At 40.3% G+C, this 26309-nt stretch overlaps 1 protein-coding gene across 1 annotated transcript in view; it reads left to right on the top strand.

Moving 5' to 3' along the window:
• EDA25 (CCAAT-binding factor) overlaps positions 1 to 26309 on the top strand; it is a 327784-nt gene that overhangs the window by 123379 nt on the left and 178096 nt on the right. The window contains 2 exon segments of the mRNA XM_089419585.1: positions 6272 to 6340; positions 6657 to 6737. Of these exon segments, the coding sequence (XP_089275711.1) occupies positions 6272 to 6340; positions 6657 to 6737 (150 nt within the window).

The raw sequence follows: 26309 nt of genomic DNA, 5'->3' as shown, positions 1-26309 counted from the left end.
ATAACGCGGGTTTGCTGAGATAACACGTGGACAGGTTATAGCCTCGGTTGTGGACAGATTATAGCCTTGGTTGTAGACTGGTTTATGACAGTCTTATACACAGTTTGGTGCAGGTTTATGTAAGCGTCTCGGTGGGTACCCGCTTACATAGAAAGCTGCAGTTTTGATGTATTATTATTAAGGCCTCTCGTGCCTTGTTGTATTGGTTATGAGTATGGCCGTGTGTTAGCCGGCATACTCATGTACATGTATTATTGAAAAGAAGTTTGAAGGCTGTATAGTAGGGCTGTCGTAGCAGCCACAGAAAGCCCTAACCAGGGCCGAAATTTCAGGGTCCTGTGCATTGGTCGAAATGTATTTGTGGACAGAAATATGACGTCTATCACAGGTTTGTGCTTGTCTTTTATAATGATGAATTTGCCAGATATTATGGTCCAGATTAGACAGTTTGCAATTCCGGTATAATGGGCTGTAAGAAGATGCTTGGTAAAGCTCCAAGTATAGTCCCTTGAGAAGGACAACAAGGGCTGTTAGAAGGCAGATGCTTTGGAGTCTTAAAAATGGATATATGGAAGAGCTTAAGGGTAGTCAAGTGGGCTTATTATCAGACCCTATCTTCTGTAGTGAAATATGACAATATGACATAGTTTTCTGACAGTGATCTTCTGCACTTATTGTAGTGTCACTTACTCTTATGACAGTTATGCATAGCAGTGATATTGTTCTCTTGACAAGTGAAGAATGGAGATGATATATGGAAGAGATATTTGTTCCTATGACAATAATGTTTGGGCAGCGACTTTAGTGATATTCGGACAATGTTTCTTGATGTAAGGAAGTGATTCTTGTATGACAGTGATTTATATGGTTGTGACATGACAATGATATATAGGGCAGCATGATGATAATCACAACTATTGCAGCATGGCGTCATATGCAGTGATGCAGCAAGTGGACCTAGATGTAGTACTATGATAGGTGAAGCCGTCACTTTGGAGAATCAGTTGAAGCAGAATGTCTTCAACTGATCTCATCGTTATAGAAGATCATCTATGCTCAGATCTAGACAAGTCAAAGTGTTGACTTATGTTGTAAATGTACTCTCTCTCTCTTTCTCTGCTGAACCTTGAAGATAAAAGAAGAATTGATCAAGGGTTTCCCCACACATGAAACAAGGATGAAGGAATTTGATAATGAAAGAAATACTGCTGTGTACATTCAAAACCAATGCCCTCATTCCGCTTTGGACTCCAAAACTCCCGAAGAGGTTTTCTCTGGTAAGAAACCTGATGTCTCACATTTTAGAATTTTTGGATGTCCTGTCTATTTTCATGTGCCGAAAGAAAAGAGAAGTAAGCTGGATGCTACTGGGAAGAAAGGAATGTTTGTGGGCTACAGTGAGACTTCTAAGGCATATAGAGTCTATGTACCTGGTCAAAGGGAAGTAGAGATAAGCCATGATGTCACTTTTGACGAAGATGCTTCCCTGAAGAAAGTAGTAGATCTTCCTAGATCTGAAGAAAACCATGAAGAAAGACCTGGAAGTTTGGAAGGATGCTATGCATGAAGAATATAAGGCTATTATGAAGAATGATGTCTGGGATGTGGTCCCGAGACCGAAGGACAAATCTGTTGTCACCGCTAAATGGCTCTACAAGATTAAACATGGATCTGATGGGAGTGCTGAAAAGTTTAAGGCAAGATTTGTTGCCCGTAGCTTCTCTCAAAAGGAAGGAATTGACTATGACGATATATTTGCACCTGTGGCTCGATATACCACCATCCGATCCATCATAGCCCTTGCTGCTACACAAGGATGGAGTCTTCATCAGATGGATGTCAAGACCGCTTTTCTGCATGGTGCAATAAAGGAAGAGGTGTATGTAGAACAACCTCTGGGATTTGAAGTTCAAGATCGAAGACACTCATGTCTGCAGGTTGAAGAAAGCCCTCTATGGGTTAAAGCAAGCACCCGAGCTTGGTATGAGAGGATGGATAGTTACTTGATGAAGCTGGGCTTCACTCGAAGCAATGCTGATCCAAACCTTTACTTTAAGGTTGAGGAAGGAAAGCCTCTCATTCTAGTGCTGTACGTGGACGACCTCTTCCTGACAGATGATGACCCTCTCATTCATCAATGTAAGAGGCAGCTTGCTGCTGAGTTTGAGATGAAAGACCTAGGACTGATGCACTATTTCCTAGGCCTGGAGGTCTGGCAGAGACCTGGAGAGATTTTCCTTTCTCAAGGAAAGTATATTGTGAAGCTTCTGGAAAGATTTGGGATGGTGGACTGTAAGTCCGTGTCGACACCAATGGAACTCAACTTTAAGAAGTTGAGTGGCAGCGCTGTAGGGCCTATCTTGGCCAATCCTACTGAGTATCGTCAACTCATAGGAGCTTTGATGTTCTTAGTGAACACCCGTCCGGACATATGTTTTGCAGTGAATACTTTGAGTCAACAGTTGGTTGAGCCTCATCATTCTCACTGGGTTGGTGCCAAGAATCTTTTGAGATATCTTCGGGGCACGATAAACCATGGGCTGAGATACACTGCCGGGAGTGTAATACTCCGGGGATATACTGATGCCGATTGGGCTGGCAGTGTGGTGGATCGTAAGAGCACATCTGGATGCTGTTTCAATCTTGGTTCTGCTTCGATCTCATGGATGAGCAGGAAGCAGAAGTCGGTGGCTTTGAGCACCGCGGAGGCCGAATACATTGCTGCTAGTATGGCCTGTTGTGAAGCAGTTTGGTTGAGGAAGCTCTTTAGTGAGCTGTTCCAACATGTGCTAGATACCACTGTAATACTCTGTGATAATCAGAGTGGGATTCGTATGACTGAGAATCCTGTGTTCCACGACCGATCCAAGCATATTGATATCAGGTACCACTTTATCCGGGATATGGTACAGCGAGGCGCCGTAAGGCTCGATCATATAGGAACTGATGAGCAGGTCGCGGATATTCTCACTAAGCCCCTGGGGAAGGTCAAGTTCCTAACCTTCCGTGAGAGTCTTGGTGTCGTGGAAAGACCCTATGATGTGGGTCCTGTTGGACGATGAGCTCTGGGAGCTCTGGGGGGCTTTGGGGATAGCTTCTCGGAGCTATAAGCACTCATAATGCTTCTGCCCCACCCTTGTGATTATTGAGCTGGTTCGCCACTCATTTAATCTGTGCCCCGTATGCATCCTACCCATTGAGTTCAGGGCTCATGGGAAGTACCTCTCATTTGGCCAATGAGGTGTGGAAAAGCTAGAGACTATTAGCAAAGACTGATGGACGCATCAGAGATTGCCGTACTCTCTATCTAGGATGGCATGGTCCAACCACTTGATCTGGGATCAAGATTTGTGAGGTCTGGGACCTCTGGACTGATTATGTCAGTCGGGGAATGATGTCTTTGTGATTGACCCACTTCTGTTCTGAAATAAAGAAGCCAGCAAAGCAAGTTTCGGCGAGATGACTCACGATGTTAATTGCACTAATAGATGGAGTTCTCCCTAGTTGAGAGGGAGTGTTAAATTTGGACAACTAGGTCCAAACTCCATGTTCTGATGCTCAGATTAAGAGGCTAATATTTTTGTTGGATTCCTCTTTCTGAGAGGTGTAAAATCCATATAAAAATAGTCTTAATCCGATGAGCGGAACTTATATTTTGAATTTATTATTCTTAATAAATTATATGTGCTAGGTCAGCCAGTTTTGTAATGTAGGCTCACATGCCCAACAGATGTGTCACACACCCTCATTGATGGATATATATACAGGTAAAGTTGGAGAGAATTTGATGATAACACAACTCACATGCTAGGGTTTCTGCTGCTAGGGTTTCGCAGAAGTTTGACCAGCGTTGAGGGTTGTTGTGACACATGCTGGTTAGAGGGTTGTTGTGACACATGCTGGGCTGGCTGACCAAAGGAGACTTTGCTGGTTGAAGCATCCTGCTGACCGCCGAAACGAACACATACATTTTTCTTGTTTTTGATTTGTCTTCTATAAGATCTGCTTATATGTTCTATCTGCATTTTGCTTATCCACTTGTATGATTGCTGTGAGAAAAGTGAAATTGCTCTTAGCATAGAACATCTACAAAACTTTACAACCCTTGTATGCTAGTGATAAATTTAATGAGTTGCTTCCCTCTCTTGTAAAGCTCATTAATCCATCCACATTCTTTATGCTTCACAATATCATGCATTAAAAGGTTCAATGTGTGGATGAGTACGCTCGATGATTTTTCCTGCTGCTTTACAATTTGCTTCATTATCAATGATCACTTGAACCACATTATTAGGACCAACATCTGCTTGCAGTAGGAGATATGCAATGTTTTGGGAAGTTACACTGATGGAGGAGGAGTAATGACATGTAATAAACACTGCACCCTTAGCAGAAACACCAAGAACATTTATCAAATGTTGGTTTCTAACGTTTGTCCACCCATTTGATACAATGGATACCCCACAATCCACTCACTCATTTGTAAAATGTGTCAAATCTCTTTGAACCTTTGCCTTTTCTCTTTCTAACAACACCGTTCTAGCTTTCTCATAGTTAGGGTTCTTGTATCCTTTTGGGGCTTCATTGATGGCCTTAACCATATCATGCCAATAGGGAGAGCGAAGCACATTGAATGGTACACTGCAAGTGCAAAAAGACCAGACTATCTTTCCATCAACATCATCTCTCCCAGCAACATTCAAGAAATCCCTTATTGTTCTTCTACTTCGAGAGGTTGCAGAAGTACCATGAGGAGATGAGCTACCAAATCTAGAGGTTGCACTTGATTCATAATGAGTTTTTTGTTTCTTGTTTTTCTGTTGTGCAACCTCCTCTATTTGGATGTATTTTTTTCTTTCTTTAGCTGAAGCTTTTGGGCAAAGTGCTATCCCCACGACACCCTTTTTGTCATCACTGTCCAACACCCCACAAAGATGCCTTCTCACACGAGTATATGAACCACTATATGGTTTTCCTCCATGACAACCTTGAGGGCACAAAAACTTGTAGCTTCCATCACCTTTTCCCCCTTCAAGTTTGGTCACAAAATTCCACAAGGGTGTCAATGCAACTTTTTCGCCTCAAGCATTTCAGTGTCCTCTTCATTCACTTCTTCCTCATCATGCATTGGGTCACTCATATGGGGACCACTATCCTCTTGTTCTTCTTCACTTCTATTCCTACTCCCCCTTGCCATCATGAAAACCAAAAGTGGAATGATAAATAGAAGCCAAAAGAACACCATTTTGGAATATGAATATAGATGGACAACCTGCAATGAAATGAGCAAATGGGAAAGAGTAGGAGATGGAGGAGAAAAAATACAAACAACGACAGAAAAATGAAGGAGTTTGGGGTTTGCACTTGCATCTTTAGCTCTTGTAGATGGAAGCTCTTCTTTACTCCTCCGAGCTCCTCCTCCTTCACTGCTCCTAGCTCCTCCTCCTTCACTCCTCCAAGCTCTCCTCAAGCCTCTCATCTCCTCGCTTTCTCCTCTCTTCTCAAAGCTCTCCAAAAGTACAAGAGTGAGGAAATGAGATTTATCCCCATCTATCATTTCCCTAACTCAACCTAAACCCACTCCCAACTCAAGTTAGAGGGAAAAAAAGAGTCTTTTGGGTTGGCCGCCACGGAACCGCCCATCCGGCATCGTATCTGCTCGGGATCTGTACGGATCCATGCCCAATCCGCCGTTTTGTGAACTATTTTGTTGAAGGCTTAATTAGTTTGTTTTCATATAGATCATTTCTTTTCTTTGCGTGCTTTATATAATTCAGAGACCCAACCTTTAGACCTCGTAGTAAATAATTTTAATTAATTTATATATTATGGGGTGTGAAGCTTAACAGGAGATGTGCATGAAACGAGATATAGATTTGCAGCTGGCATGTATGATTAATCTGGTATATAGCAGTTACACTGGTTTTGTTTCAATTTAAGATGATTTATACTTCGTATTTTACTGGCTGACTGAGCTGGAGAGGCCCTGTGAAATTTCTCTTGTTATGCTGGTGATTCCGAGTGCTATTTATTGCTTTTGATTATTCATGGGTATTATTAATTTAATATAACTTCTTTCTATAATAGACAGAGTTGGTTAGATTTGATGCTAAGCAGTAGTATAAAAAGGAAAGAGACTGGGGAAAAGAAAAGACTAAAGTTAGAATAATCTAGGATATCTTGTTATAATCTCGTCTGTTTCTATGTCAATTAACCATTATTAATGTGAGTTATCTCTGAAGTAGCGATACTAATGCAATGTTGTTTGCAGACAATGTTTGATCTTCTTAAGGATAAACCTGAACAAGAACGCAAGCTCCTTTCGACACTTGTGAACAAGGTAAGACTAGTAATTTCGTCTTTTGGTCTCAGTTTTCTCTAAGGGGTGAGAAATCCTCTCTCTGCATCTTTGCTGTTAAGATTAAAACTTGATCCTCTATGCGAACACTCAGAAGCCAGTTAATCTATACTGTTTGTAATATCATTTCTCGTTTCTGTATTTCATTGTTCCAATTTTCATCGACTGTCTGTTGTAATTTTCTCCTGTAGATACTTCTCAATCCATTAGTTATGCAAAGCAATATTGCGCAAGATTGAAGTGATTTGATGGATGAGTTTGTGTAGTTTGGTTAAATTTAATTCTCAAAATAATGCAGCTTGGTGATCCAGAAAGGAAAGTGGCCTCAAACGCTGGGTATCTCCTGTCACGTCTACTAACTGCTCACTCAAATATGAAGGTACTTTTCTTTAATATAACTCTTTTTCAATGGGGCTAATTGAGTGCAAATATGGTTTTATTTTTTTGGTTTCACTTTCTGGATTTTGAAAGAATGACTTTAGTTTGGAGTTGTCTAGAATGTGAAAAACCTTTTTTATTCTAATTCTTTTTGCACCGAGGTGCTCTCCAGCCCAGTATGGAAGAGATGTTGTAAGGTTATATTATGCAAACATTTTGATTCAGTCAAATTACATAAAAAAAATAAAAAAGTTAATAATTATAATTATTAATTAAAACATTTTGATTTGGTCAAATTACATAAAAATAAAATAAAAAAGAAAATTAGTAATTATAATTATTAATTATTAATTATTAATAATTGTTAATAACTAAACCAGCCTAGATCCATCTTAACTCTAGATCTATCAAGCACTGAGAGGGATCAAATCTCTCGAGGTTCAAACCTTTCCTCAAGTTTTGCACTCAAAAAAGATTTGCACCTTCAAAGATTTGATCATTCTCAACGCTTGGTAGATCTGGAGTTAAGATGTATCTAGGCTGGTTCTTAAGAAAATTGGTTGTAATGGTTATATTAGCAAATATTCCTTTTGCACCTAATTGGTGGTACATAACTTCAAGGCTGAAGGATGTACAAAATCCTCTACATACTAAATTTTTTTAGCAGTCTTTTCATTGATGTCAACTAAGAGCATATATCGTTGTACTAGTTGGTCTCACACTAGGAACTTGTTAGTGGCTATCTTTTGTGGTTATCCTCTCAATTTTTTAATATTAAAGGATTGTATATAGTTGGCTTTGAGCTAGGTATGAAATAATATTGTTGGATGTACTTGTAAATCCCCTGAAATATCTTGCTAGATAGCGGCTTGTTAGCTTACTGGGTGGTTGGTGACTCATACATTGCTTGTGTACATTGTGACTCATGGATATACTAGTACACAATATTGCTCATGTTGCTACTATACTCAACTTTGTAATGTATCTCTTATAATGTATTATATGTAATTGAATGTAGTAGAGTTTTAGTTCTCTACTTAAGTCACACTAATATAAAATAAGCTATGTAGGAATGATAGAAATCAAAATAAGCTTTATTAGTTCAACACATGGTTAAGAAGGTAGAAGAAAGACCTTTGAAACCTAGAATTGGTTTTGAATGTACAACTCTCTTTAATTGGGTTCTGGACCTTGCTAAAAGCCTTTATCAACCTAATTATTGGTCGAACTATTGGCGCCCTTATTTTAAGGTTAATGAAGGGCTAGTTAAGGTGAAAGACCAATCTTTTAAACTAGTTATGCCTTTTAGGCCAGGGAATTCCCTTCTTGGTTATAAGTAAGGCTTGTTCTCTCCTTCCAAAAACATTTTTCAAGTTGGATATCATTGATTACTTTGTCAAGTAGGACTTTTATCTCTTCTATAATCAGTCAAAGCTATGAGCAACAACAAAGTAGCGAATGGGGAAGGTTCTCAAGCAAAATTCTTGAAGCATGGCGTTCAGTGTGTTGAGTCCTATATTTTTGATCTATTTGACCATGTAGTTTGTTCTGGCTTCCCCACTTCTTGGGCAAGGCATGTTATCCATTTGATCGACAAATTAGGGAGTAATTGTGAGACAAACAATTACAGGACTATCATGGTGGGCCATGCCTTCTCTAATCTTTATGCCATGATCTTATGTCAGTGGATTTTTGATGAACTAGAGAAACGACATCTCAGAGCTAGAGAATAGGCAAGCTTCCGCCTAAGTTACTAGACGATTGACCACATCTTCACACTTTGAGCCATTACTGAGGAGGCTTGTTACCGCTTTTTGAAAGTCTATTGTTGCTTTGTTGACTTTCGACAATTATTTGATACTATGCATAGGGAGGCATTATTCTGGAGGCTTTGTAATGTTGGCATATCTAGACCCTTATGGTAGCAATCATGAGACTATACAAGTTAGTTTTGGGTCACCTTAGGATGGCACATGCCTTCTGACTTCATCTAGAGTACCATTGGGGTAAAACAGGGGTGCCCCCTCTTGCCGACCATCTTTGGGATTTACATTGATGAGTTGGAATCTTTCCTCCACGAGCACATCCAGGAGGGGGATGGTTGTATTCTACAATAGTTATTGTGTTGATTTTTGTGTAGCATCGAGAGGTATTCCTGCATGCAAAAAGCGTCCTAAGTCAGCATAGAGGGATTAAGGAAATTTTTTATTTTTTATTTTAATTTTATTTATTTATTTATTTTTTTTTAATTTTTGGGCATCATGTAGGCCCGAAATTGCAAGTTGGCCCCACCATGAAAGGGTGTGACCCATAGTCAAAATTCACCCACTTGACATGTATAGATTCATGATGAGACTCTTTATTTTGACAACGAATCATCATCACATTTCTCTACAAGATAACAACACGTGTGAACAAAAGAAGGCCCGAGTTATTTGTGGTTTGATTGAATTCGAGTTTGACCAAGTTTGATCGTTGATTGACGCTGATCGCAGTACGGATTTGATCACAGACCTTTGACCGTAGGTTTGAGCTTGATTGCAGACTGAATTTTTGATTGTTGACTAGTGTTGACTTTTATGTTTTTGGTTGGTTTGACTAACGTTGACTAGATGGAACTTTGACTAGGTTTGACATGTATTTTAACTTGGATTTTGGCACAGATTTCTAGACAATTTTTGTAAATGTAAACCTTGCTGAAGAATAATTTCTCCTAGAAGAGAGGTTGTTGGGTTTTCTCCCAAGTTTGGGTTTCCCATGGTAAATTTGTTGTCTCTATTTTGTATGGCCGTCTCTTTATGATCTCACTGTTTTCGTTGCATTAATGTTGAGATTTTATGTGTATAATTGCTCAATGATATCAGTGGCATAAAGGTAAAGTTGTTAAAGATCATTAAGCAGTAATTATCAGATCAGAAAGTTGGTTTCTACTATGCATCATTGTATAAAAATTCAACATGGTATCAACGCTTTGTTGAAAGAGCAACCACTAAAGTCAACGTAAGAGACAAGTGTTCATTAGCTTGACTATTTCTTTGATTTGTTGCCAAATGTTTCCAAGTTTCAGAAGGAAGCTATTCTAGAGCCAGAGGGAGTTGAGGAGAAAGTTTTATTTCCGCTCTTTTAGGCAATATTGCAAATGGCAATGATGTTTGGTTAGTGGACAGTGGTGCTTCTAGGCACATGACTAGTTTATGAGATGCTTTCACTAATTTGACAGAGGGAGATTCAACATTGTAGGTGGAACTTAGAGATAATACCAAGCATGCATTAAAAGGAGTTGGAACCGCTTCATTTCAGTGGGAATCTAGAGACTCTCTACACATGAAAGAAGTTCTATTTGTACCAGGATTGAAGAAGAATATGTTCTCTATCTGAACATTGGAAGATAGAGGTTATATAGTTGCATTTGTAGATGGACAGGTTCTTATATGGCCTAGGGCTCAAGCACAGACTCTGCAAGAGTGATTCATGTTTGAGGAGGAGGACTATACAGACTGGTAGGATGACTAACCCAAGCATTGGTCCATGATTGTATCAGCTTATGTGAGCTATGACATCAAAGATTTGCTCACTTACATTACAAGGCTCTACTAGCACTAAGAAAGATGGTTACAAGTCCTCCAAAACCTCAAATTGAGCATGATGGTGTTTGCAGGGGGTGTGCACTTGGCAAGAATGCCAAGGGATCTTCTCCAAGCAGTGATAGTATTTCTAATGGAACCTTGGATCTAGTGCATTCTAACATATGTGGACCTATGCTAGTAAAATCTTTGGAAGGCTACTTATACTACGTAACATTCATCGATGATTTCTTCCAAAAGACTTGGATCTACTTAATGAAGACCAAGGATGAGGTCTTTAGTAAGTTCCAAGAATACCAGTTCCGAATAGAAAACTTAATAGGAAGGAAGACCAAAGTCTTAAGATCAGATAATGGAGGAGAGTATACTTCCATGGACTTCAGTGATTTTTGCAAGGAGGAAGGAATCAAGAGGGAGTGCATTGTTCCTTACAATCCTCAACAGAATGGAGTAGCGGAAAGGAAGAATGGAACCATTGTGGAAGCAGTGAATGCAATGATTCATGATTAGGATCTAACTATGTTCTTATGGGCAGAAGCTGCCAACATAGCTGTTTATGTTCAAAACAGGAGTCTTCATTGAACATTAGAAGACAAGATTCCCAAGGAAGCATTCATTGGAGTGAAACCAAAGGTCAGTCATTTGATGATCTTTGGTTGTCTAGTATATGTTCATGTGCTCAAGGAGAAGAAGAAGATGTTAAAACATTCTAGGAAGAAGGGTTCCTTCGTGGTATATAGTGAAAATTTAGAGGCATACCGGATCTACATTCCAGAACGATGTCAAATTGAGGTTAGTTGGGATGTTACTTGCGATGCAGAGGTAGCCTTTAGGAAGTCCAGATAATCCCACATGGAGATTAATGATGAGGAGCAAGATGCTCTGAAGAATGCAGGTACATGTCCCTCTAGACCAAGTATACATCCTTCAGATGATCAGGAGTCAGTAGAACCAATAGAGCCAATAGATCCACCCAGAGATGTTGTCGTGACTAGGAAGAGGCCAACATGGCTTTGTGACACCTTGCAGGATGTAGAAGGACATGCAACTCCCAAAGGTACTTTCAGAGAAAGCAAATGATCACAGAGGTACTCAAGCTACATGGCATTAATGAGTCACATCATTGATTATGAGCCTTCTGGTTATGAGAAAGTAGCAGGTCAACAGGTCTGGAAGGATGCCATGATGGAGGAATATCAATCCATCATGAAGAATGATGCGTGGGAAATAGTTCCAACTCCCAAGACAAGAGTGGAAGTCAGTAGTGACTTCCAAGTGGATCTATAAGATCAAGCATGCAACAAATGGCAACATCGAGAAGTATAAAGTGATATTTGTGGCAAGAGGATTCTCCCAGAAAGAGGGAGTAGACTGTGACAAGACGTTTGCTCTAGTTGCTAGGTACACTTCTATTGGAACTATTGTTTCTCTTGCTTCTATTATGGGTTGGAAGATACATAAGATGGATGTGAAGACTGCATTCCTCAATGGCGTAATTAAGGAGGAAGTGTACATAGAGTAACCTCACGACTATGAGGTATATGGGAAGGAGTCTCATGTTTGAAGATTGAAGAAGGCTTTGTACAGATTCACGCAAGAATCCACGGCTGGTTATTCCAGGATTAATGGATATTTGATGAATTTGGGCTTCACCAAGAGTGATGTGGTTCTTGATCTTTACTTGTTGGTTGTTGATGGTGATCCCTTGATCTTGGTGTTGTATGTTGATGATTTGTTCTTGGCTGGGGCAGAGAGACTCATCGTTGGGTGCAAGGGGGAGTTGGCCTCTGAGTTTGAGATGAAACATCTTAGCTTGATGCATTATTTCTTGGAATTGGAGGTGTGGTAGTGACCTGCTAAAATCTTCCTTGGACAAGGGAAGTACGTTGTCTTGAAGATATTTGGCATGATGGACTGCAAGTCCATGGCTACACCTATGGTGACATGTCTAAAGAAGCTAAGTGATTGTGATTCAGATTCATATTTGTATGTATAGGCAACTGATTGGATCCTTGATGTTCCTGGTCAACACCAGGCTAGATATTTGCTTTGCAGTGAACACCCTAAGCTAGTACATGGTTGAGCCAACGCAGATACATTGGATTGCAACAAAGCATATGTTGAAATATTTACAGGGTACAAATGGATCTATAAGATCAAGCATGCAACAAATGGCAACATCGAGAAGTATAAAGTGATATTTGTGGCAAGAGGATTCTCCCAGAAAGAGGGAGTAGACTATGACAAGACGCTTGCTCTAGTTGCTAGGTACACTTCTATTGGAACTATTGTTTCTCTTGCTTCTATTATGGGTTGGAAGATACATAAGATGGATGTGAAGACTGCATTCCTCAACGGTGTAATTAAGGAGGAAGTGTACATAGAGTAACCTCACGATTATGAGGTATATGGGAAGGTGTCTCATGTTTGAAGATTGAAGAAGGCTTTGTACAGATTCATGCAAGCATCCACGGCTTGGTATTCCAGGATTAATGGATATTTGATGAATTTGGGCTTCACCAAGAGTGATGTGGATCTTGACCTTTACTTCATGGTTGTTGATGGTGATCCCTTGATCTTGGTGTTGTATGTTGATGATTTGTTCTTGGTTGGGGTAGAGAGACTCATCGTTGGGTGCAAGAGGGAGTTGGCCTATGAGTTTGAGATGAAACATCTTGGCCTGATGCATTATTTCTTGGAATTGGAGGTGTGGCAGTGACCTGCTAAAATCTTCCTTGGACAAGGGAAGTACGTTGTCTTGAAGAGATTTGACATGATGGACTGCAAGTCCATGGCTACACATATGGTGACATTTCTAAAGAAGCTAAGTGATTCTGATTTAGATTTAGATTTGGTGGATCCCACTATGTATAGGCAATTGATTGGATCCTTGATGTTCCTGGTCAACACCAGGCTAGATATTTGCTTTGCAGTGAACACCCTAAGCTAGTACATGGTTGAACTGACGCAGATACTTTGGATTGCAACAAAGCATATGTTGAAATATTTACAGGGTACAATTGGATATGGCTTTAGATATGTCTGGGGCCGTGGAGTGAATCTGCGGGGATATGCAAATTCAGGTTGGGCTAGGTGTGCAAAAGAAAGGAAGAGCACATCAGGGTGTTGCTTCAGCTTGGGATTTGCTATGATATCTTGGTTTAGAAGGAAGCAGACTTTTGTCACACTTATTACAACAGAGGCAGAGTACATTGTAGCCAGTGTCGCAAGTCAGGAAGTAGTATGGCTTCAGAAGCTACTTGTAGGGCTATTTCATTAAGAGCTTGAGCTGACCGTGATATTTTGTTATAATCAATGCTGTGTCAAGCTTTCAAAGAATCCACTTATTCATGACAGGTTGAAGCATATTGAGATCAAATATCACTTAACCAAGACATGGTGTAGAGAGGAGTAGTGGAGCTCCAATACATATCTATAGATGAGCATATTGCTGACATTCTCACCAAGCCTCTATCTAGGGCGGAGTTTGTATACTTCAGAGTTTCCCTCATTGAGAACGAATGATGATTTATTTGCAGGATTGGGTAAACCATTGCTTGAAGCCATAAAGGACTTAGGTTGGGTCATAAAGTGTTAGAAAATCAGAAAGGCAGAAATATTTTCTTTTATATAGATAATTACTTGTGACTTTCTTATCTTTATGTTCTTTTATCTTTTAGTTCATCAAGTAATTACCAAAACAATAGAACAAAGATCATAGACACCAGATACAGGCGGACAACCAGGGGAAAACCCATATCTAGGGGAAAACCCAGTGAACAACTCTTTCTTAATAACTTCTTGAGATAATCCAAGACTCTTGACCTAGACATAGACTTCCTCCACACCAAGTTAGCCCTTTCTTCGTTCTTACAGATGATATTCCTATAGCAACAACTTTGACCTTGCAACAACAACTTCGACCCAACAATTGGCAGTAGGTGCAGTAGCAACTTCGAATTGATAAAAGAGACTTCGATCTCCTAGAGGAATCCACACGAGCGAGAATTAGATAGCCCAAAATTTTGATTTTGCCTCTTTCTTCCTTATTCTCCAACTTCGCACTCCTTTTAGCCTTCTTTTCCTACTTCATACTTTTCCAACTCTTTCTTCTGGATATCGAACTTGTGTGTGAGTGAGTGAGTTCTGCAAATAAATTCAAACTGCTTGTATATATAGGCTTTTGGTGAGGTCGAATTACCCTGATTGAGGCCGACTTGTTCTCCTTAAGGCTGACTTGGTGTGTAGGGGACAAATAACCTATTTGAATCAATATTAATTCTTTTTACATGATTTAAAAGCCCAAGAATGGTCTCTTTTAATGGACAACGACTAATGACTCTGAATAAATCCTCGAAGTCCTCAATGGGGACTTTGACCTAAAACATGATGACCCAAGCATGAAACCCATGATTTAATAAGTCATAATAATAATAATAAAATTATTTTTCATAACTACATTGCATTACGACTCATACAATTATGCAGATCGAACCTAGTTACATTCTTCAACATAAAGGACTTTGACTAGGGGAGATAGATACATTCGCTTGAGAAGCAATAAGGACTTGGTTGGGCCATAAAGGACTTTGACTAGAGGTGAATGGCGCAAGGTAATTATCTGATTGGGCAGATTCTTTCTTGAGAAGCCAAAAGGACTTTGGCTAGAGTGTTGAGAAATCTATAGGGCAATAGTTAGGATGATTTCTCTATTCTTGATAACTGCTTGTGATGTCTTTTTACTTTTTCTTACTTATTAGCTTCTTCTCTTATCATTATGTTTGTTCTTATCATCAAACAAATACCAAAACAAGAAGAGCAATAGTACACAAGAACGCAGGATATAGGCTGCAAGCTAGGGCCAAAAGCTCTCCACTTGAGAGGAAAACCCGTAAATCTCTTCTCTTCTTACAGATTCTTCAATTTACGAATTCCAAAACCTCTAGACCAAGACCAATGCCCTTCCAAGACCAAGTTTGACCTCTCTGGATAATGTGCTTCCTTTGTCCAAGTCAAACCCAGTCAAATCTCTTCCAACAACACAACTTTGATCCCTAGCCTCAGAATTTCGGCCTCTACTGGAGGTCTGAAATTTTCGCCCCCCCTGTAACTGCTTCTGCAACTACACGTGTGAGCGAAATTTAGCCTCCAAGGCCTCCTAGCAACTTCGCTTGCTTTGCTTCCTTGTCCAGGGCTAGTAGGTGACCTATTAGGCCCTTCCAACAACTTTGATCCTCTTCCAACAGATAGAGAATTTCGACCTTGAAGCAACAAACCCTAGCCTTTCTTCATCCAATGAGAGAGAATTAGCCCATAAACCTTCTTTCTTCGTCCTTCTCCTTCTTCGCTAGCCTTCTCGTGCTTCTCCTTTGCTTGGATGATGAGAAGTGTGTGTGTGCCCAAAGGAGGTCGAGTTCCCTCCTTTATATAGGCTTCTATGGTGGACATGGCTACTCAAAATAGGCTGACTTCTTAGCTGGCAGGCCAACTTGGCCTTGAAGGGAATTTGACACTTTTAAATACAAAAATAATTCTCTTTACAAGTTACAATGCGCCCGATGGGGTCTTCAACTTATGACAATGACTCTTTTGACTTCTTGACCTAGGACAAACCCTAGAAGCACTCAGTGGGTGCTTAACCTCTAAACTAAAAGACCTCGAGCATGAAACCCATGATACAAAAATAACAATAATAATTTTTCTTTCATTTTACAATATACAAGAATCAAAGTACATTTCATATATATGAAGACTGAACTTAGTTACACATTTTTCAACACTCCCTCTTAACTAGGGAGGTATTCATAAATGGTACATGGACATTCTCAATCTGAAGATATCTCATTAGCATCATATCAACCAACATTGTCACATAACAAGGTCATGACTAACAACTCTATCTCTCCACAAGATCAGAGCACAACGCTGACAAGACCAATAATTTATAGACACCTTCATCATTGTCTCTCAAGGTACATACCCCACTTGGGTGTTCACAAGGTATGACCTTCCAGGACTATTCTTATCTTGGATAACCAATCCTCAAGGAATATCGGTCGTTTACTATTACTCTTATCTTGGATGCCCTACATCATCCTCAAAGAGTATCTAATGCCAGATGCTTACCTAATCCTCTATTCTTTCTTCCCAGGTGAAGACAATAATGATGTGTCTATCTCTTCCTCTCAACTAGGGAGGACATATCAACTAATCCAAGCTTGTCTCTTAAATACATGAGCTTTTTATTAGGAAGAGATTTTGTCAAGATGTTAGTTACTTGTTCATTAGTGGATATATATAGTAGCTGCCACACACCATTCCACACCAACTTTCGAATGTGGTGATACTTGTTGTTTATATGCTTTGTCTTACCATGAAACACTGGGTCTTTAGACAACCTTATATAACTGGTGTTATCACAATGTAACACTGTTGGGTCCATTGGTCCTTCAAACAAGTTGGACAACAACTTCCTCAACCAGAGAACTTCTCTGCTTACTTCACAGGTTGTAATGTATTCAACCTCAACACTACTCAAAGCAACCAATTCTTGCTCTCGGCTCATCCATGAGACCATGGAGGATCCCAAACTGAAACATCCTCCTGTAGTGCTTCTTTCATCTTTCTCACTACCTCCCCAGTCGTAATTTGTATATCTGGTCAAGTGGACATCATTACTCCTATCATATTTCAGGCAGTAATGGATTGTTCCTTGTAGATATCTTAGAATGTGCTTGGATGCTACCAATGATCATGCTTTGGCTCCAATTCGAACTGACTAAGAACATTATTGCTCTCGGCTCATCCATGAGACCATGGAGGATCCCAAACTGAAACATCCTCCTGTAGTGCTTCTTCCATCCTGCTTACTACCTCCCCAGTCGTAATTTGTATATCTAGTCAAGTGGACATCATTCCTCTGATGAGCTTAGGTATTGCAGCAAGAATGTTGCAACTCCCAGGGCTACCAGCTTTACTTATCAACCCGGGGTTCGTACAAACTTGGAGGTGACTGTGCTATCTACACAAATAGAAGTGAAAGTACTGCTTGTTGTCACTGCTCATCTGGCAAGAGATCCTAGGGGTTCCAAGCCAAACTTCTATAGGGTTAGAAGAAGCTTGATTTTGATGGAAGAAGGGCAAACCTAGTCTATAGGAGAGCTAATCTACTGCAGAAATGAAGAAAACAACGTGCAAACCTAAATCACCATAACATAATTGATCATGAAAACAGCTAGACTAAGCAGAATTGCTAAACAAGACTAATCTAATGCTAACTATCTAAGTTGCAGAAGTAAAGGCTAAGTCTGGGTCGAAGCGGAAGAAGCGGTCAGAGGTTAGAATGTTGAAAAGAGGACGTAATGGGTAACAATGCATGAGGACCGTTGGATCAGGCGGGTGAAAGGAAAACGAATGAACGAGATCGGATTGCAGGAGGGTATGTAGGCAAATGGGCGGACATGGAGGACTAACAGGATAGACGGCTGGGATTATATCGCGGAGGCGATCGGCAGATGAACGACGAAGATCGACCAAGCCAAGTGGTGATCGGGTGAAGCGACGACCATCAAATCAAAAGACAGATCAACGGTGGAGAGTTCAAGGCGTTAAATCGATCGGGTGATGCCACAACTGTCAGATCGATGGTGGAGGTTGGAGCGTGAAAAGAAACATGCGGAAAGGACGAGCGGGTGTGGAGGGCGTTAAGCTTTATCTCGTGCACCCTCAAAACCATAAATGGTATTTTGAGAATTCATGAGACTAGCCTCCCCGGTCGACACGTAGCACGGGGAAACCACCCATACCGTGCTCTCAGCCTGATAATGGTCGAAGGAAATCCACGGGATATGGGGCAAGGGCCATCGGATCTGGCAAGGCAGATCTACGACGGAGATGTGACTGAGCAGGTTGGTGAGCGGGCGTGCGACATCTGTCGGATCTGACAAGGCAGATAAGGCAGATCGATGGTGGGGATTTAAAGGGTGAAAAGTCAAACATGAAAAATGGATTTAAGCGGTGATTGGACGATTTGGCTTGTGAAAGGTGTTTGATGGTTAAAAATCGTTTGAACGTGAATCAACAGCTCCTGCGCAAACGTTTCAGGCTGAAAGAGAAATACATGGGAATGCGAGTGAGGCCTGAGAGACGGGAGGAGAGCGAACAAGCTGATGACCATTAAAGGGCAGAGCACTTGAAATGACTTCAGTGACCGTATTAAACGACAAAACTCCATGAAAATCAAAACCCTGTGTTTTTGGGGTTGTTGCAGGGTTTCTTCCTCACACCATAGTCCCAGAGGGAGGAGGTGAGGCCGAGATACCTGTGAGCAACCTTGTGGATCTGTTCTTTGCCAACCTACTGATTAAATGAAAGCATGAATGGAACAAACTGAAATGCAACTACTCTATTTTGCACCTCTGTAATGAAACTGCAAATATTCAAGCAAATGAACAGAAATCAGGAAGCTACTTTAGTAAATGAACAGGAAAGCCATGCATCTATGCTAGTGCTGTAATGGAAATGAACAGAAAGCATGAATGTATACTACTATTGTAATGGAAATGCACTTGATTAAGAAAATGAACAAAAAGCAGGAAGCTATGCTAGAATACAATAAAAGAAAGAGGAGATTTGGCTGCTAGGGTTGGGCCCTAACCCAAGAGATTCAGCCCTCTGAGTTAACTCAGTGCTGGCTCAAATCAAAACTCATCTTCATTATCAAAGAACACTGTATTACATCAATTGCCTAAAAAAACTAAGGTCCTAAGCCTCTCGATTTATACATCTGAAGTCTCAACGACTTCCCTCAAAATTAGGGAGGTACAACTCCCAACTTAATGGTAACTTGTCCTTTCACTTTCACTAGCTTGGCTGCCTTCTAGCAGTTAGCCTGCTTGTACTTCCACTTGCTTGGCTGTCTTCTAGTAGTTCAGATTTGGTTGTTTGTACTTTCAGCTGATGAGGGATATTTGAATGGATGGGCAGTAAATGAGGAGGATTCACCTCCTGTAATTCCTCTACCTTGTCCCATTTGAGTTTTTACCAAGGTATTTTACCATAGTTCCTCGCTTTTACCTTTTATCCCTGCGTTTCCTTTGCTTTTATCCTTTATTCCTGCATTACATGCACATTAGACCACAAAGCAAAATATCCAACTCTAACTCATCTCATAAGCAAAATATAATCAAAAGTATGTAATAGGTTGTGTGAGTAGTTGGTTTGACTAAGCTAGGAGGTGAATTAAGGCCAGTTAAGGCCCATATAATTACTCAATGACGAGACTCATCATCACCCCCCCACTGAAAGTGTTGCTCATCCTCTGAGCAACTTAGTGGCTCTGGTAGCCTCTATGACATCTCATTCTTTTGCTGTGGTCTCTTCTTCTTGTTTATAGCAGCCTGCTTTCCTTTCTTCTTCTTCCCACTGGTATTCTTTGATCTTCAAGCTATGTGTTAGTTTGTTATCTATTTTAGCATGTTATATACCTAGGGGGGTTAATATGGGGTACCAAGGGGGGTACCCAAGGTAATTATGTAATAATGGGATGGGCCATAGTAATAAATAAGGTGGTTAACCCATATCATGTAAGGGACCACAAGTATTTAGTAATAATGTAATGGGCCCATGGTATTAGTTGATGGTATGAGGGAACCATGGTAATGACCCATGGTATTGTATGTATGAGGCCTATATAGAGGCTAGAGACTCCATGTCAAGGAAAATAGTGAAGGATTATTGTATGAATAGGCATATGGCTTGTGGAGTGTTCTCCTTCCTTAAGGAGTGAATATATGGTGTTGCCCTACCTTAAGGGTTTGATATCAATAAAGAATCATTTCATATTATTTCTGGGTTTATTGGCATTGTCTTATATTTTCATATCATATCTATAGTATTTCTGGGTTAGATCTATAACAAGTGGTATCAGAGCACTTTCTTGGGCAAAAGTGGAGAAATTTTTATTTTTATTTTTTGCAGGATTTTGGGGGCGGCGAGTTTGCAGATCAGATCTGTATGTTTTGGTGTAAGATCTGCAAAATCTAATTGCATATCTCGATTCCTTGTGAAAAAATAGCTGATTTCAAAAAAAAATCGGTTGAATCGGAGTTCGGAAGAAGGAGATATCGCTGATCTAAAAATCAGTGGTGTTGCAGACAATTTTTCGGGGCAGCGAGTTTGCGGCGCAGATCTGGACGTCCTGGTGCAAGATCTACAAAATCTAATTGCAGATCTGAATTTTTTGAGAAAAATTACCCAATTTCAAAAAAAAATCAGTCGAATCGGAGTCCGGATGAGGGAGATATCATTGATTTAAAATCAGCTCTTTTTTGCAGAAATTTTGGTGACGACAGGAGAGTTGCAGCGCAGATTTGAAACTTCATTGCTTGGATCAAAATTTCTATCACATGGGCAGATGCAGAATGGTTGTTCCATTTCCAAAAACAGGTCATAATAGGGATTCTGAGCAATATTGACTAAATTGTGACAATTTCAAATTTTCGCCAAAAATTTTGGTGACAGCGGGAGAGTTGCAGTGCAGATCTGAAATTCCAAGTGCCTGGATCAAGATTTCTACCACATGGGCAGATGCAGAATGGTTGCTCCATTTCCAAAAATAGGTCATAATAAGGATTCTGAGCAATATTGACTGAATTGTGACCATTTCAAATTTTCGCCAAATTTTTGTGATGGCGGCCCTAGATCAGAATCTGAGGGACTTGTATAAATTTGATGGCTCTCATTCAGCTCAATGGCTAGCACAAATGGAGAAATATTTCAAATTGAATTACATCTATGATGATGAGACTTAGTTGAGTAGGGGAAAAATGTACTTGGACCTTGAAAGATGGCAATGGTAGCAGTGTCATAAAAAATGCCATCCAAGGGTAACTACTTGGGAGATGTTTGCAAAAACTGTTCGTGACCACTTTGACCGTAAATCTAATCTTGGGGATAAGCTCACACAGACAGACAAATACCCTAGCAAATATTTTAGTTTTACAGGAAAGAAGGAAACCAAGAAACCTAAAGGGTTATTTTCTACTGATGTTTTCTTATTGCAGGTTCATGGATTCATTCAAAAGGAGAAGATCGTTGTGTCTATAAATCCTAGTTGTAAACATAATTTAATCAATGTTAATTTGGCAAAAAAATTGCAAGTTCTAGCAAAACACATTGAAAACACATAGGTGGATGATGAGGATGTTCAAGTGTATAAGGATTTGAAGATTTCTATGGATAAGTATGTGTTGCATGGTGATTTTTATACTTCAGAGATGGATAATATGGATGTTGTTTTGGGATATTCTTGGATGGAATCAGCGGGTACTATCAATATTAATGTGCAGAAGAAATTCCTGAAGCTCTGATATAAAAAGAAGAAAATTACATTACATGATATTTCCATTAATAAACAGGTAGAATCCAAGGAGGCTGAAGGAGAAGATGTTCCAGGGTCTGACATATTAGATGATGAGCTAGTGATGATAGACAATCAAACACAAACAGAGGCTGAAGCAGAAAAGGTTACAGGTGCTGATACATCAGAGGAGGGCTCAGTGGTTGTATTGGAAAAGAAGACACCACAACAGGCACCACAACAGGGTGAATTAAAGAAAAAGACACCGTGGGTTAAAAATTCAACATATCATCACCCACATCACCCCGCAAGAAAACAACCAACAAGATGGCAACCAATTAGCCACAAGGACAACAACCCCTGTACGACGGATAACGAGGAGTGAAGATCCACCTACTACACATCAACACAGAAGAGCTGCCATGGTCAACTTCCCTCTCAAGCGAGCGAGGCACCAGCAAGATCGAGGGTTCACCTTTCTCTTGGATGGCTAGATGCACGTGCATGGTACCAGTGGACTACTCTTTTGAGTAGATCTTATTATTTGTGTTCTTCCCATGTTTTGGGGACGAAACATGCTCTGATACCACTTGTTATAGATCTGGCCTAGAAATATAGGATAATAGAAATAAACCCAATAAATAACAAGATCAAAATAGATAGAAATGCTTTTTTATTAATCAAAACCCTTAAGGTAGGGCAACACCATATATTCACTCCTTAAGGAAGGAGAACACTCCACAAGCCATGACTATTCCTTGACAAGCCATGAATAATCCTTGACTATTCCTTGACAAGCCATGAATAATCCTTGACTATTCCTTGACATGGAGTCTCTAGCCTCTATATAGGCCTCATACATACAATACCATGGGTCATTACCATGGTTCCCTCATACCATCAACTAATACCATGGGCCCATTACATTATTATTAACTACTTGTGGTCTCTTACATGATATGGGTTAACCACCTTATTTATTACTATGGCCCATCCCATTATTACATTATTACCTTGGGTACCTCCCTTAGTACCCCATATTATCCCCCCTAGGTATATAACATAGCAGGCATGTATATTATCATTTCTTTAGCAGCCTAAACAGATCCTCATAATGTGTACTTGCTTGCCCTTGGACAACAAGATATCTGAGTGTTAGCTGAGGATATCTTTCAATTAGATGCTGATTAGGGCCATGGGATTTTGATTGTTCAGCTGCTTCTCTGTCCCTGAAGCCACTTAGCTCTTTTGTTTCTTGCTGCTTGTCCTCCTTTGTTTCAATGCCTTCTTTCTCTTTTGTTTCAGCATCATGTTTCTTTGTGCTATCCTTCATTATGTCCCTCTGTATTAGTTTCTTCTGTATCCATCTCATCCCCATCTAGCTCTATATCTGCTTTTTCTTGTTTTGTCTCCTCCTTACTGATAGAAGGACTAACATCATAGATAATGGTTTTAATGTCATCCTTTGCTGGTAAGTCCTTGAAGACTGTCCATGTTATAGGGATCCTGAGGGTTTGGAGGGCATAACCTTTTTAAAAGAAACTGACCACCTCTTTACTTACAAACCAACTACCTCTTAACCTTTGCAACGGTTGATCACATGATGCAGATGAGTGAGTGAGTAGGATACTTACCTGTGGCCTTAATGACATGCTACAAGTGTCAAGGATCAGAGGTGCTGCTGATGGTCATTCTTCTTCCTCCTCTACTGTCTGCTGATGGTTTCTTGACTGCAGATCCGATGCTGCTGCTGCCGCTGTATGGTCATCTTTTTGCCTCTTCTGCTGTCTGCTGTACAGAGTGAGTATGAGTGTGTGTGAAGGCAGGGATGATGGTAATGGATGAGGTGATGCTGTGGAAAACATAATCTTCTCTTGAATTGAAGTAGTGAAGTGAAAAAACAATAGAATTTATGGAGGGATGCATGGTAAGGAGTGGGGGAGATGAACATATGTGAGCAGGGCCCCCTTTGGATCTTCACCTTGCTCCTTGATTGTCTTTCTCAACCTCCTGCAAACAACAATTAAGTTTTTTTTTGCTTTTTTCTTTTATTATTATATATATATCTAAAAAAAAACACCTAGGCTGCCTTAGAGAGGTTTTCACCTTAGATATCTGCCTTGGGCGCCTCAAGGAAGGTTTTCACCCAGGGATCTTCTTTTTCTTTCCTTTTCTCTCATCCTTGGTCCGCCTCATGGAGGTTTTCAACCCAAATAGGGGACTCAGGCGCCTCATGGAGGTTTTCACTTGAATCCTTATTCTGTTTTTTTCTTTTTTCAGTGACCTGATGAGGTAGGAGCTGAAACTTGCTCCACCATCATCACTGTCTTATTGATGCTGTCAATGAACTCTTGTTTAGATGAAGGCCTCTTGTATAATTTCAATCTATGTCAATTAACTAGCAATGGAATGGCTTTTTTATCTATAGTCCCGATTCACACTGAACCATTGTCATGGCATCTTTCCACCACATATGGTCCAAGCCATCTTGTTCTTAGCTTTCCATTGAAGTCTTTGTACCTTGAATCATATAATAAGGCCCAGTCCCCCTCTTGAAACAACTTCTCCTTAATGTGCTTGTCATGCTAGATCTTCCTCTGAAGCTGAACTATCTCTGTATGAAGGAGGGTCTGCATTCTGAATTCATCTAGGCCATTCAAATGGAGCAACCTTTCTTTTTGTGCATGACTGAGATCTAGATCTAGTTGGGCTGCCATCCTCATTGTGTTATATTCAAATTCAATGGAAAACAAAGCTTTTTTCCCATAGACCAGCTCATAGGGTGTAAACCCAGTGGTGGTCTTCCATGTTGTATTATAGGCCTAGGTGTCTTCAACTGGTCTCTCAGCCCAATCCTTTCTACTGCTGTTTACTACTTTGGTCAGGATGTTCTCCAATGCTCTATTTCTCACCTCCACTTGCCCATTAGCTTGTGGATGATAAGGAGTGGAGGTCCTATGTTTGATCTTGTGATGCTTGAGCAGTTCTTCGATCATGTTGGAGTTGAACTAGCTGCCTTGGACTGTGACTAGTTCTCTAGGGTAACCAAATTTGTAGAATATGTTCTCCCTTAGGAACTCAACCACCTTTTCTTCTGTTGCTACCTTGATTGCTTTAGTGCTGTTTTTTCTTTGAAGTAGGGTTGATAGGCCCAATGAAGTCAATGCCCCACTTGTTAAATGGCTCAAAAGTCACTTGAGGCTGTAGGGGCATTTCATCCCTTGGTGTAGACTTTCCCATCCTCTGGCACCGATGACACTTACTAACATATTTATTCACATCCTGATAAGAGTAGGCCAATAATAGCCTGCTTGCAACACCTTGAATGTTGTCCTTTTTGCTGCAAAGTGACCTCTACAAGGCCCATCATCACAGGTCAGAAGGATGTTAAAGACCTCCTCTTCCCTTACACATTTTCTCAAGATTTGATCTGGGCCAAGTTTGAACAGGTTGCCCCCAATCCAAGTGAAGGGGGCACTTTCCTGATTATCTTGCTTTTTTCTCTGGAGGGCAGGTTTGGTGGGAACTGTGCTAACACAAGATAGTTTGCTATATCAGCAAACCATGGGGAGAGCACTGAAATAGCAAACAAATGCTCATTTGGGAACTGATCATCCACCATTCCTTCTTCACCTGCAGGTAGATTCATTCTAGACAGAAAGTTAGCAATGACATTTTCTTTACCAGGCTTATCAAAAATAGTTAAATCAAACTGTTGCAATAAAAGTAACCATCTGATGATTCTAGCATTTACATCTGGTTTGTTCATTAAATATTTAATTGCAGCATGATCAATATGCACAAATGTCTGATAGCCTGTAATGTAATGCTTAAACTTGTTCAATGAATGCACAATAGCCACGAGTTCTTTTTCTGTCACAATATAGTTTAGCTCGGCCTTTGACAAGATTTTACTGATAAAATAGATGGCATAAGGCAATTTCTTGACTACCTATCCTAACACTGCTCCTATGGCTTTATGTGAGGCATCGACATGAATGTGAAAAGGGAGGGCCCAGTTTGGGCCTCTAAGGATTGGTGCAGTGGTTACGTTATCCTTTAAAATGTCCAAGGCCTCTTGATAGCTCTTTGACCATATAAATTCAGAATCTTTGCTCAATAAACCAAACAAAGGAGAGGCTAGCTTGCTGAAGTCTTTTATGAATCTTTTGTAATATCCAACTAGCCCTAAGAAACTCCTAACATCTCTCTGCTTTTGTGGAGGAGGGACCCTTTGAATGATTGCTACTTTGTTTGGGTCCACCTGCAGTCCTTGCTGAGATATTGAGTGACCTAGCACAATCCCTTCAGTCATTAAGAATTCACATTTTTCTGGACTGAGGGACAGGTTCATCTCAATGCATTTGCGTAATACTTTGCCTAAGTTAGTCAGGGCCTCTTGGAAATCACAACCATAAGGTGTAAAATCATCCATGTAGATCTCCATAGCGTCATGAACTAATTCAGCAAAAATACTTAGGACTGCTCTTTGGAAAGTGGCAGGAGCATTGCACAGGCCGAAAGGAAGGACTCTATAGGCAAAAGTACCCCATGGACAGGTGAAAGTGGTCTTATCCTGGTCTTCTGGGCAGATTTGGATTTGGTTGTACCCACTGAATCCATCTAGGAA

This window comes from Pinus tabuliformis, chromosome 4_1 (assembly GCF_031772625.1).
Source record: "Pinus tabuliformis cultivar Carrire ecotype Pingquan chromosome 4_1, CPIR1, whole genome shotgun sequence".
NCBI classification, from domain to species: Eukaryota; Viridiplantae; Streptophyta; class Pinopsida; order Pinales; family Pinaceae; genus Pinus; species Pinus tabuliformis.
Note: the sequence above shows the minus strand (reverse complement) of the source record. Positions and strands in the feature narration are given on the sequence as shown.